General features: G+C 37.8%; 1 protein-coding gene across 1 annotated transcript in view; it reads right to left on the reverse strand.

The window, feature by feature from the left end:
* Window positions 1–14,477, reverse strand: part of GPR149 (G protein-coupled receptor 149) — a 91,688-nt gene extending 77,211 nt beyond the window's left edge. The window contains exons 1-3 of the mRNA XM_043875029.1: window positions 13,458–14,477; window positions 12,338–12,530; window positions 6,219–6,673 (exon numbers count right to left, since the gene is read on the reverse strand). Coding sequence (XP_043730964.1) covers window positions 6,219–6,673; window positions 12,338–12,530; window positions 13,458–14,477 — 1,668 coding nt within the window. The remainder of the gene's footprint in view (window positions 1–6,218; window positions 6,674–12,337; window positions 12,531–13,457) is intronic.
* Between the last annotated feature and the right edge of the window lie 213 nt (window positions 14,478–14,690).

A 14,690-nucleotide genomic window follows, 5' to 3' on the forward strand; every position in this document is an offset into this window, starting at 1 on the left:
CATAGCATGGCCTCAAAAATATCTCCCTACAAAATAGTTATAATTTACAAAGGGAAAAATAGTAACTTTACATAAAGAAATCTGGCAGGCACCACTAAGTGATCAAAGTTTATATCATTGTCATAAGACATATCAACATCATGAACCTCTTGATATGGTGTACTGGGGAGGGAAAACATCACTTCTGTGTTATTCTTGTCAAAAATTTGTAACTTCAATTTGATTAATAGAAAACATGTGTTAATTACAAACTCAAGGATATCCGAGAAACAAAGCAAAGTGAAACAAACTGGCTGGTTGTCTTCGGAAGTGTCAAAGTCGTCTGTAATAAGACACAGAAAGACTGGGATTGCTAGAGACTGAAGAATCTGAGGAGGCATGACCGCAACTGCAGTAATGAATTGAGGAACAGGTTCTGGACTGGAAAAGAGGACATCAGCAGGATGCTAGTAAAACTGAAATAAGGTCTATAAATTAGTTATTAATTCCCTAATAATTAATTATCATCATGTAACATGCTAACATTAATAGAACTGGATGAAGGATATATTAGAACTCTCATAATATTTTTAAAACTGTTTTGTAACTCTAAAGTGAATTCATAATAAAAAAGGTTTAAAAATGTAGTGTTTCCAGCTACTTGAGTTCAAATAAGGGATAACAATTGGAGCTGTAGAAGAGATTTAAGCCATAACTGGGCGGTTCCAACACAAAGCCTTTAAGGTTTAAACCATGAGGATTTTTTGAGGATATTAACACAATCCTTAGCTTAAAAAGTGAATAAGATTCTACATAAGCTTTGACCCAATGCTAATCCTCTTGAATCCATAGAAATTGAACAGTTAGCTCAATTTTACTTCATTTCAGCAAATGGTACATGCTGTGAGGATCACAAAATGTGTCATGAAATATTCAAATTAGTTTACAATGAAATTTCCTTAGTTTCAACTTTCAAGACTTTAAATACTTAAGAACAAATTTACATTTGTCAACAGATTTTAAACCACACTCTAAACAGCCATTCTAAACTATACCAGATAATCACACAAATGGCTCAAACAATTTAAATCAGGTGAAAATTATACTCTTAAGTAGAAAAAAGCAGATTTCAAAACAGTACACTACAATCCCATTTCTGTCAAAAGTGAAAAAATACATTCTTAGGCAAGAGCCTAAAGCTTTATATGATAAAATGTAAATAGTGATTAACCCTGAGTGGTTAAAAGTGGGTGTTTTTCTTCACTTAGCAGCAATCTCTAAACTTTTTCTACAATAATTATATTACCTTGTAATCATAAAACAAAAAAGATTATAAATGTTTTGAAAAAAGAAAGCAGTGTAACAATTTTGAGATCTCTGACCAGTGAGTGGAATTAACCACTCCAAACTAACAGATGTAGCTAAATATAAAGAATCTATATTCCAAACACTCATTTTGTGTTAAGATGAGGCTACATCTTTGCCTTGAGGCTACAAACAGGAGTTGATATGTGAGTTTTCCCCTTATGTCACTTCAGTTTAAAATGTCAAAAATTACTCAGAGAACAGGTTTAAGCATTTGCAATTATCAAGGTGACAGTGTCAGAGGAAACACTAACATCTTACGCTTGATTTAAATTTTTAATAGTTTATTTTTTAAAATGAAAAGAGAAGATGCACTTTTTTAGGGAGAGGAAAGAGATATGTATACTGGGGTATTCAAGTCTTATTTCACTTTGGGGGCATATATTAGGTGAAAAGGATTGATTTTGCCCCATTCTTTTTTTTTTTAGTGTGTTTCTTTATTAGAGTTTCGATGTTACAGTAACTCAAATGTCTTATCCCCACATTCTCTTTTTACTTTTAAAAAATTAATTTATTTATTTTAACTGGAGGCTAATTACTTTACAACATTGTGATAGCTCTTAACATACACTGATATGAATGACTTTGCCCCATTCTTTAATATCCATCTCTTGGTGATTAGATGTTAAAACTGTACTTAAATATTAGAAAGAAGTACTTAACTTTGATTTGTAAAACTATTTTTAGATAGTTAAAACATTTTCCTTAAAATTAAAATTTCTTTGATTTCCCCAGTGACTTTAAGTTAGTTCTTGCTGGTTTATGTATGGCTAATTAAAAAACCAGTCACTTCCAGCACTTGACTCTCATTTGAGGATTGTTTCAGAATCTACTTTTCTATATTCTACTGGTGTAGTAGAGGACCTTTCATCTTTTAAATGCTATGATGATATAGAATTATAAGTGGGACTAAGTGCATGATAACAGCATATCTTTGTTGCTAATTCATAATAATAAATGAATTTCTAGGGCTCTAAGACAACAAGTTAAAAGAAAAGAAAATGAAATCCACGGATAACCTGATGAGATTAGTATTAAAAGAGAAAAAGTGATCTCCAATAAGTTACCAAGTTATTTTATAAGTACAATTTTCTTTATTCAGAGATGACAAAACTTTGTGGTTCTAGAAAATCATTATTTCATTTGAGGGACAGTCATACCATGGCAACTGCGTTAAAACTTTGTAACTGAAGACCTCTGACATTTCCATTTTTTTCCTGAACTTTAAAACAATAAACTGCTTAGGATTCAACCTACTAGGGGTCCAAAAACAAGCAATTGTGTGGCTAAGTATAACACTGAATTTTAGTCTTACAAACACTCTCACCTCTGATACATTTTATCAGACAGCATTTAAACCTACTCAAGTCATTCTACTACCCATTTTCTTTATAACTTAGCCTTGATCTAACACTCTCACGCCTACCAGAATTTCCAACACAATATACTGAGAATTTGTTTACTTGCATAAACACTTAAAAAAAAAAAAAAATAAGCAACGTTTATTGTATTCTTAAAAAAAAAAAAAGACTTCCCAGGTGGCGGAGTGGTAAAGAATCTGCCTGCCAGTGCAGAGATGCAGGAGACATGGGTTTGATCCCTGGGTCGAGAAGACCCCTGGAGTAGGAAATGGCAACCCATTCCAGTATTCTTGCCTGGAGAAGCCCACGGACAGAGGAGCCTTGTGGGCAATAGTTCATTGGATTGCAAAGAGTCAGCCACAACTGAATGACTGAGCACATTGTAAAAATATGGTGAAAGTGAAAGTGAAGTCGCTCAGTCGTGTCCGACTCTTTGCGACCCCGTGGACCCACCAGGCTCCTCCGTCCATGGGATTCTCCAGGCAATAATACTGGAGTGGGTTGCCATTTCCTTCTCCAGGGGATCTTCCCAACCCAGGGATCGAACCCAGGTCTCCCACATTGCAGGCAGATGCTTTAACCTCTGAGTCACCAGGGAAGCCCAAAAATATGGTAGGGATAGTTAAATACATTTTAAATCAAACCTGTGTTTTTTTATAGCCCCAAAACAAAGAACATGGATAATTCAATGAACTGATAAATTGAGCCTAAATATTTGTAAATACAACCATAGAAGATAAAAAGATAGCATTTTCATAACTACTACAATATCTACCAAAGTTTAATGTATCACTGTAAGATATATAAGTTAAGTTGATTTCAGAGCAAAGAAAGAACTTGGAAGGAGAGAATGAAAGGAAAGTACTTTCTAAGTCATTACCTTTTCCCAAGAAATATCTGCTGGTGAAGAACAGGTTAAGTGTTAAAACCAATCTTTGGTCAGAGGAAAAGCTTTTCAACCCTAAAACACATTTTGGTTATAATGTTAACCTGAAAGTCCATAGGTGATTTGCTAAGGAAAAGTCATACCAAAAACATCAGCCTGTAACTTAAGGATTTCTTGCTGTTGTTTTTAAATTTATGATAGTATTTCATTTAATTTTAATTAGTCTATTAAAATATAAATTTAACTTTCATTGTATTATCTATTTTACCACTAAATATTTTTAAAGGATCATTAAAAATCAGCTTCCTGAACTATTTGCTCTTCACAAATGTTACAATATTAATACTTAATAAGCAATCTTTGTAGTTGAAAGATACTTGGGTTGATCAGCATTTTGTGCTTTCCATGTATCATTTTGGTTTTTGATTTACAGAGGTTTGTAAGTTGTACTTCACTATTCTCACAAGACAATATACTTAGATGTAAGCAGTGTCTGATCCTTTTACATATTCCCCCAATTCTAGGAGAGTGGATTATATTCTCCAAAAATATAACTAAGGCTTTTAAATAAGAGCTGTAAATTGTGATAGTTGAGGCAGCATTTCCCACTGTTTTGACAAAATAAGTTAGAAAATGAAGTCATTTAAAGGAAGGTAGTATGGAAAAAAACACAGGTCCCACCCAGAAATGATGCTATCTTTAGGAAACTCAAAACAAGCAAAACTAAAGAATATATTATGCTATAAATACACTCATTTGTGATAAAATAGTAAAACCAAAAAGCATGAGCAAGGGTCAAGATAGCTGTAACTGATGAGAGGTAAGCATGAGGGCGGAAAGGGGAGTGGCACAGGGCACTGGAGCCCCAAGTCACTGGGGCGAAAGTGGGTGCACACTGGCGCATATGCACACTCACTTCACCATGAATATTACTCAGTTTTTCAGTGCAAGAGAACCAGGAGGTTTAGATTATTTAGGAGCAAATTGAGGATAATATTGTAGGGAATCCCCTTTTAGCTGGGATACCACATTGTTTTAAAAATGTGTGTGTCCATATATACAGAATTTAGAAAGATGGTAATGATAACCCTATATGCAAAACAGAAAAAGAGACACAGGTGTACAGAACTGACTTTTGGACTCTGTGGGAGAAGGCGAGGGTGGGATGTTTCGAGAAAACAGCATCAAAACATGTATATTATCTATGGTGAAACAGATCACCAGCCCAGGTTGGATGCATGAGACAAGTGCTCGGGCCTGGTGCACTGGGAAGACCCAGAGGGATCGGGTAGAGAGGGAGGCGGGAGGGGGGATCGGGATGGGGAATACATGTAAATCCATGGCTGATTCATGTCAATATATGACAAAACCCACTGCAATGTTGTAAAGTAATTAGCCTCCAACGAATAAAAATAAATGAAAAAAATAAAAAATAAAAATGTGTGTGTCCTGTCAGTGCGTCCACACTGACAGAACAATGTGTCCTGTTAGTAATATACTTTTTATGATATTTTTCAATTTACAGTAAATATGTGATTTTTTTGATATCCAATCATTGAAAACTATGTGTAATTATTTTTAATCATATTTTTTTTATGCTTTGTTTTATTATCCAACTTTTAAAACTGATGATATCAAAGTAAAACTAGTAGTTTTAATTAATTAAGAAGAATAAAGGAAGTCTCAGATTATTCTGTTCATATTCATAACTGGTGCTTTGTGGTCATGTTTTTGATCAATGATTGCATTATTACTAGTGGATATTTGAAGAATTATATTTTTAATTTCAGAGACTATGGGCAAGTGGATTTTGATTTACACTGTCAGGCAGAAAAAGGTATCTTTTCCTAGTAAATCAATTGTATGGAAAGCAAGGGCAACTTTAATTATCAGATATGAGCATTTAGAGGAAAGAACAATCTTATATCAATGTCACACTATGATTTTAATAAAATAAGTACTCCTCACCATTCTAGGCAGGTTGAAATCTAGGAAAGAATGAGATGAGCTCAAGGTACAAATTCTTTCATTGAAAAACACTATATAAATATTCTTCAATCCTTAAAAAGATGGAACATTAAGCAGGGTTTTTGTAAAGGTTCACTTGGGGGTATTCTGAAATAGATCTTTTTTTTTTCCTTGCTGAGTATTAGAGGGACTAATTTCAGCAAGATTAATATGTAAACTATCTAGTACAGTTGCAACAGGACTATTTCTTCATCACTAGTTGTATAAACATTTGCCCCCGAACCTCTTTCAGGGACTTGTGTAAAGTTTTCAGGTGAAGAAAAATAAAACCTGTAAGTTAATTAACTTGAGATAAGTTTAAAGGGTCTAGTCTGAATTTATATGGACTACATGACGTTAGAATAGAATGCTTTACCCTTCTCAAAAAGCATATTTAACTCTGCCACTCCCCAAATATATAGAACTTGAATGAAAACATAGAACTAATTAAAAACATTTAGAAGTCCTTCAAAAGACACGTTGAAATAAATCTAATATTATGGAAATTAATTGAGGCAAGTGAATACAATCTTGAATGAAATAAACAACTGATAATTTTTCTGCATGCTGTCATGCTTGGTCTCATTTTTACTTTCCAATAATAGCAATCTTTACTGTACCTGACGAGGGGTTCTTTCTGATTTACTCCTACACCATTCCCAGTCCGAAAGCTCGGGTTTCTGACTCTCTTCCTGAGAAAGTCTTCTTTCTGGCCCTTCCAAAAAGGCGGTTTCACCATGTTTAACACCACCTTCTGCTTTTTCAGAGAGCAGTGGATCAGCACCTCTTTCCCCGTGGGACTCCTGCTCAGCTTCTGCCATGTCAGTGTTTGTGCATCTGTTGACGCCCGACAGTGTGGAGCTGTCCAGAGAGGCTGTGGTGCTGATCTCCACTTTGATGGCACTGAAGATTCGCGTGTCTCTCTGAGGGTCTCTAGTAGCTGTGCACTCATAGTTCATGAGATTGTGACAGGCTGCAGAATTTTCATCATCATCACAGTAATCTTCATGTGCTATTTTATAAATTCCATAACTTTGCTGAAAGGATAGATTGAATTCAAAGCATCTCCTCTTGGCTATGTAAAAACAAAAACAAAATCCCATGATTAGGAAGGTAGATGTAAACAGCAGTTGAATATACAAAGGGGATAAAAATAAGAAGGTGAGTTAAACCTGATTAGTATGAACTCTTAAAATGATCTCGTCAATTATGCAAAGAAATAGTGCCTCACAAATTCAAGCTATCATATCATTCTGGGCCTAATTGTTGTCACTTACATAATGAAAGGCTTGACATACAGACAGCTCCAGAACCCTGCAGTCTTTAAACAAGTTTTATTTAAAATTTTAACTATAAGTTTTAAAAGTCTCACATATTTTCAGTTTTAGGTTTAGCTATATCGGTCTACCAATTGCACATTTCTTTATTTGAGGGTAAAATACATAGTTTATAAATTTTATTTTATTTATTTTATTAATTAGGAAGCTCTTAATAGAGACTTCTTGGTGGTCCAGTGGTTAAGAACCTGCCTTTCAGTGCAGGGAACGTGAGTTCTATCCCTGGTCTGGGAACTAAGACCCCACATGCATCAGGGTAACTAAACCTGCACGCCACAAGTAGATTGCTCACACTGCCACAACTACTACTGGACCCATGTGCCACAACTAGAGAAAGCCTGTGTGTCCAATGAAAGATCTGCATGATGCAACGAGGTTCCCACATGCCACAACTATAACCAATCACAGCCAAATAAATAAATAAACACAACAAAAGCAATTTATCCTTAAAAAAAAACTCAAAAGCGAAACTTTCAATATTCTTTGAGCTATTCAGCTGGCAATACCAACAATAAATATAACTGCTTTCAATATTTTGATGTATATCATTCCTGACATTTATGTTTATAAATGAATACATTAAAAAATTAGATAATGCTGAAATAGTTTTTAAACATTTAAAAATAGCATGAATAATTTGAAATGAATTGTAAAAATGTGCATATATTTATATTTCTATGAAATGAAGCATTTTACAACATGTCTATATCTTATTAATTACAAGATGAATTTAGCAGGAATGCATAAAACTTTCTATGGTTTAAGTCAGATGAAATATGATAATATCCTATATACACTACTACTATTTGGTGAATACAGTATAAAGTTTTAGTAAAATAACAAGAGAGAATGTGACAGAAGTGATATAATTGTTTCGTGTGAATGTCATTAAATACTAGATAATTTCTGAGTATTAAGAATGAAGCTATATCAAGATGGTAGACAAAATACAATGTAATATTTTGATTTTCATCTTCCAAACATGGCTCATTTCAAAACTTTTTTCTACTTGGATAGCTCTGTGTTTTATAGCACACACTTAGCACACATTGAGAGATCCTTTGGGGAAAAGTTTATTACAAACTATAAACTTTCTATGAAAACAACAGGTAAAGTTAGATTTATTTCATAGTACATCCTTGTGTCATTCATATGCTGATTCTATTACTGAAACTGTCTCAGAACTGAAGATTTACAAACCAATTCCATGGACTGAAAGAGAATTTATAGCTATCATTCATTATTTGAGCCAAAAACACTATTTGTTTGAGCCAGGACACAAACAAAAATTTCTATTCAAAGAAAATGGAAAAGTAGAAACATGTTAACACTATCCACTGTCTCACTTAGAGTGCTACTTAAGTTTTTCTAATAATATAGTTCAGTAAAATTAAATTAGAATTCTTAGTTTGTTTTAATAGTGTGAAAGCTGAATAAAGGAATGTTTCAATTATTGATAGGTTTTCTTTTGCTCTAAAATAAGATACAGAGTGACAAGTGGTCAATTCAAGGATATTAAGCAAACAAAAACTGTCATAAAACCCCAATTTTATCATATAAATTGATATCTTATTAGCTACACATCACCACTATGAAGCATATAAAGCAAAAATGAGCAGGATTTTTAAAGAACGAGTTCAATGGACAATCCACCTCCATGTTATGAGGTGCAAGAGGGAGTCTGAGGTAGGCTTCAAGAAGGAAGTCTGATCGCGAAAGATGGGGAACTAGAGCATTCCAGGGCCAGTTAGGCACAATGGTCATGTCATTTAACAAAACAACAACCCTACATAATAATAGGCAAATGGGTTCTATTTTGCGTTTGAGAAAACTGAGGCTGATAAAGGAAACCTAAGGTTACTTACTTAAAGAGATTTGAATTTAAAGCTGACTCCAGAATTGGAGTTATTAGCCTCTATGGGAAATTGCTGTACTGCTAATCAGACCCTTGAGAGAAATATGTTAATAAAAGCAGAAAGTCCCCAATATGCTATCTTTAAGTTAAGGGACTCGATGGACGTGAGTTTGAGTAAGCTCCAGGAGTTGGTGATGGACAGGGAGGCCTGGCGTGCTGCGATTCATGGGGTCTCAAAGAGTCGGACACGACTGAGAGACTGAACTGAACTGAAGTTAAGGGAAGTATGTTAATTATAAGATGTAACCAATAGAAATATTTCTTGTTAGTTACTTTTCCTTAACACTAGAGGTAAATTCTACTAACTAATGAAGGTAATAGGCTGTAACAATATAACAGGGTAGACAATAACTGACTAGTAACTTACAAGAAGCTTAACGACCATCAGGATAGACTCAGGATCTTTTGGAAATCAATACTACACTTATGAGAAATAAGTACACTGTTACATTTGTTCTGGGGCTTCCCAGGTGGCACAATGGTCAAGAATCCGCCTGCCAGTGCAGAGAATGAGTTCAATCCCTGGGTGGGGAAGATCCCCTGGGGGAGGAAATGGCAACCTACTCCTACTTCTTGCCTGGAAAATTCTACAGACAGAGGAGCCTGGTGGGCTTATAGTCCATGGGGTCACAAAGAATTGGACACAACCGAGCACACACGCTCATTTGTTCTGAAAAGCAAAGCCCTATTTAGGACAAGAAATAGCTCTAGTCTTCTGATTTTAATCACATCTTGCTAACGACAATTTTAGACATAATATGTCACCAGATACTTTGACTTCACCAAAAAAAAAAGGAAGCTGAAAATCTGATTTTTATACTCAGAAAATATTTTACTTGAACTGTTTAATTTTAAAGCAAAATGGGTGTGAAAGCCACATCCAATCCATATGTCTGCCACCTGAGATCTCTGTTTTAAAACCATCTAGCTTTAAAACCACTTTTGTCGAGACATTAGTAATACAACAATTAGATTATTGTTGAAAACAGGAGAGAACTATTATCCCTGGAAACTTCATTTTCTGGTTGCATGTCTCTCAGTTTCCATATAGTGAAGCTGAGATGTAGAATCATGTTTATATCATATTTATGGTAAATATGAGTTAGGAAAAAATATGTTCCTTTTCTTGTTCCTGGAGTTTTCAGAAAAAAAATAAAACAACAACAACAACAAAAGTTAAAGGGGGGACATTAATTTGTTAGGAGAAAAAGCTTAAATGTGAAACTGGAGCCATCAAAGTACTCTAACTATATAGAATCAAAGTACTATATCAGGTAACTGATCAAGCTCCTGCCCTCCTGAGGATGAGCCATCTTTGGAGTTTCAAAATTGTGTGTCATCCTAGCAATAGAAAAATTTACGGTGGGTCAGACAGTGAAAATACACCATTCTTATTCTTATAATTTCCCTGTGGCAGAGACTGGGATCAAAAGAGAATGAAGCCATTTTTAAATGAATGTTTCTCACGTTTTATTTTTGAAGCCTTGGTTCTCTAGGCTTACATTTCAATGTCTTCCCAGAATTTTTACATCTTTCCCTGTATTGCCCATACAAATAAAGGCAATGGGAATTTTAGAGGAAAAATATTATTTTGGTCTTGAAAGGTGTGGTTCTAATCTCAAACATGAGATATTAACTGGCCTGCTGTCGGTTCTTCTTTCTTGTGCAGTACCAGAGAGACTGCTTCCCAGCCGTTTTATAGAGAGATATGTTGTGCTGCTTTGTTTTTGGCATTGACAGAGGTGTCCTTCAGTTCTTAAAAGAAAGTGAAAGTGAAGTCGCTCAGTCATGTCCGGCTCTTTGCGACCCCATGGACTGCAGCCCACCAGGCTCCTCCGTCCCTGGGATTCTCCAGGCAAGAATACTGGAGTGGGTTGCCATTCCCTTCTCCAGGGGATCTTCCCAACCCAGGGATCTAACCCGGGTCTCCCGCATTGCAGGCAGAGGCTTTTTAACCTCTGAGCCACCAGGGAAGCCCCTTAGTTCTTAAAAAGACTGCTCTAAATTCTTCTTGTCTCTCTCACAATTTTAAATATATAAGGTGGGATTGGTTCATTAATTTAGTAACAAAATATTAATATTTGATAGAATGGTAGAACTTTCAGGTCTGTAAGTAATTTTTATATGTTCTATGTTCTGTGTTTTCTATCAAAAAGATTTATTATTAATTTTCTGTGTCACTGTTGCTCTGGATATTAATCTCCAGAAGCACATACCTATTACAAGTTCTGTGGTTACTGTATTTTAAAGGCATAGATGAATTTGGCATCTATTGACAATAAAACTTTATGGCATCCTTAACACTAAAAAAATCTTCAGGTCATTTGAAAATTATCTAGACATTGAATGTCATGAACACATGGAAAATGAGCAGTTCATGACTACTGAATGTTATAAAATAACCCTGTTGAAGAACTGATTGCAGAATATTCTTTAATAGTCTTCAGTTTTTATAGCCCTAATATAGTCTGAGATGGACTGTTTTCATTCACTCTTTCTTCTCTGTTAAGCAAAAATATACTTGCTTATTCTGAGCTAAGGACAATTAATGGAAGAGTTAATTCAGCATACACTAATGCATTTATTAGTGTATTAGATTTATTAAATGGTAGAACATCCTATCTTTTTTCTGGAATGACAAAAAAGATATCCTTTTCCTTCCTGACAGAGTAAAAACATACAGCTCATTCCTCAACTTTTCCTGTCTTGGTATAGGAACAATTACACTCTAGTGAGCTTTATAATTGACTCCATTCCTGTTAGAGATGTAGTTTTTAAAACAGATTTTTTTAAAAGTAACTAATGATGAGATTTATACATAAACATATATTGACAACTCTGCCAACCTTTGTCCTTTCTTGAAATTATAGGTATTGGGGGGGGTTGTCATTTGTGTATATATGTGAATGTTTTTTAAAAGCAGAGGCATACACTTAAAATTTGTTTTGGACATGTTTTTAGGTGCTCCTACTGCTTACTCTGAAAACTTTCCAATACCCTGGAAGAATACAATCTGCAAAATAATGGAAATGCTTTTCTTTACCGTTCCACTCAATAATAATAAACTTTAATATAATGAATTATAACTTTTCAAAGATGAAGGCTTCTCCTACGTAGACTTGGGAGGGGGATTTATTTTCTACTCAGAGCTAAGTGTTGTGGTGGATATAACATCTAAAGTCCTTTGTTGATTTCATTATGGGTTGAGTGAATTCTCTGAGCCACCAGGGAAGCCCCCCTCTTTTTTTAAAAACACCTAAAATAATCATTCAATGTACATGTAGTTCACAGAGTTGTTTTAAACCTGCCTCATTTAAATTTACTCCAACACTGTGCCGATAATTGTTTAACATTTCTTCCTTTTATGTATCATTTCACTTGTCCTTGGACTATTCATCACCTACTAAGGCAACTTTCTCAATAGACCACCTTTCTGTATTTGACCCTCTGCATATTGTTCTCAACCTCCGCACTATCCAGGACTTACGTTTTTTCCCATCCGATGTTACTGCATATGTGTTCTGCTTGCAGTTGATGATGCAGCCACAGGGCAAGTGTGTCCAATGTTTAGACAAAACAAACACTGGAGTTACAGTGGCGGCCAGGAGGGTTAGCATAAAGCTGAGCATCTCAAAGGGAAGGCTCTGAAACCCCAAGATGTGCTGGACCACCATGTGGATCTGTAAAAGCAGAGAGCTTCAGACCTATCCCAGGAAAACGTTTTCCACTTTGCCAAGCCTTTTCCCCCAAGCATGCTGCCTCAGCTCCCTTCTCCAGGCCCCTTTGCTATCTGAGAGCTAGAAGCTCTGCTCCTGAGCTGGCATCATTGATTTTGGGCTACCAGGATCCTTTGGGAAGAAGCCAGCTGCCCCAGACTGCACAGGCTTTTGAGGGTTTCCACTCTTGAGCGCCTGGTCTGTGCTGGCTGCCAGCTCAAGTCTCCACCAGGAAAGCACAGTTCACAACATGAAAAAACGCTATCCCAGAAAACAGGCAAGCATCTGTGAATCCTGGACCTGGTACTCCAGATGTCCTTTGTCATATCCCTAGCCCCTCACCCCTGCCAGGCCATGCCCGTCACACCAGGGCACCACCTGCCACCTCTCTCCTCTGGCTGTCTCTTGGAGGTGTGAACAAAAGCCTGTTTTGTCTGCTCTCTGCTCTCTCTACTAGGGGTTATGCCTCTCCTCTCTTCCTGATGGGGACACGCTGCGACTTATCTAGGGAGGAATGGGGCAAAGATAAGGGCAGGACAGAAGACTGGGGGAATAATAGAGGCATACACTGTTATCCTTCACTGACTCCCTCCTTTTCTGAATACTCCCAGACATTGCTCGGAGAGAGAACACCCTTGACCATGACAGACCTGGGAAAACTAAGTCTGCCGCGCCTGAGAGCGGTCCCCGCTTACAAAGGCTTCGCGGCTGCTAGTCCTACCCGTGAACTGCTTTCCTCCAAGTGCTTCCTTAAAACCAACCGAGATACCTTTGTAAGCGGACTAAACTGCACATCTCTGGGTGACCCTCCAAACCAGGGGCGCTGGTCTCAACACGCACTCACACTGTCTGGCACACACATCCGCACCCCGTGAGCAACCGCGCTTTTACCATCATGGGCAGCCAAAGGGTGACCTTTGTCAGCGCTAAGATCAAAGAAAAGCGCTTCTGCGCTACGCTCACGGTGAAGCTCCTGGTGCCAAAGAGAGTCCCCCGGTTCTCGCGCCTGCAGTCCCCAGCCACAGCGGCAGCTCCGTGCCCCGGCTCCTGCCCTGGCCCTGCGCTCCTCGCGGGTGGACCCGGTCCAAACGCGGTGTCCGAGCTCGGGGAGCATCCTCCAGAGCACCGCGGGGCCGGACCTGGAGCATCATCCGGGGACAGGGAAAGCACCCTCCCTCCAGTTGCAGGGGTCCCTGGAGTGGAAGCGCCTCGGGAAATTTCCTGGTAGTTGGCGTGAAGTCTCGGCGGCTGCTCGGAGCACAGCAACTGGTGAGTGAGCGGGACCGAGAGGCCGGCTAGTAGTCCGAAAGCCGAAGTGTACACGGCGAAGAGGAGCAGCACGTAGGAGCTGGAGCAGTCGGCCAGGCAGCCCCAAGGCGTGCGCACGAAGGCGCCCCAGCCGCACAGGGGGAGCGCCGAGAGCAGCAGACTGGCTGCCCACACGGTCAGCGCCACGCCGAGCACCTGGCCGGATCTTCTGGAGGTTGCCTGGCTCCCCACAGCCCTGTGCATCGTGTAAAAGTTGTAGGAGACCAAGAGAGTCGCCTTCAAGTTGCTCGAGAGGCCCTGGCATAAATAAAGTAAGGCAGAGATGGTGCACAGAGACTGGAAGTAGTCAGAGACCCCATTTGGCCACTGCAAAAACATGAAGATGGTCACCGACAAGACGCTCATGAGATCATCCCCAGACCAGGAAGCCACAAGCATGGACACAACAGTTCTGTTCCGCATTTTCAGCAGAGAAACTAGTGAATAAATGCTGCCTGCCAGGGCTGCCAGAGTCATTAGGCATGTCAGGCAAAAAAGATAGATATTCACGGTTCCTGGCGGATTTAAAGGGTCTGTCGAATTGTGGTTTCCTTTCCACAGGTTAGAGTCATTTGTTGATAAGTTACTGAGAAACACAGACATTATCCTTGGTCAATATTCAATTTCTTTTTCAATAGGTCTGTAAATAGTCTCACAATTAGTAAGCATGGCTCTTAGCTGCAAATCAAATCTCATTTTCTCCCACCAAGTTTCCCTCAAGATGTTCCACGGTCATTCCTGCAGAAAATGGCCAGACAAGTCTCCGTTAGACCTGACTCAACTCATATTTGAAAAATGGGTTCCACTTAAAGCAGC

This window comes from Cervus elaphus, chromosome 19 (genome assembly GCF_910594005.1).
Source record: "Cervus elaphus chromosome 19, mCerEla1.1, whole genome shotgun sequence".
Classification (NCBI taxonomy): Eukaryota; Metazoa; Chordata; class Mammalia; order Artiodactyla; family Cervidae; genus Cervus; species Cervus elaphus.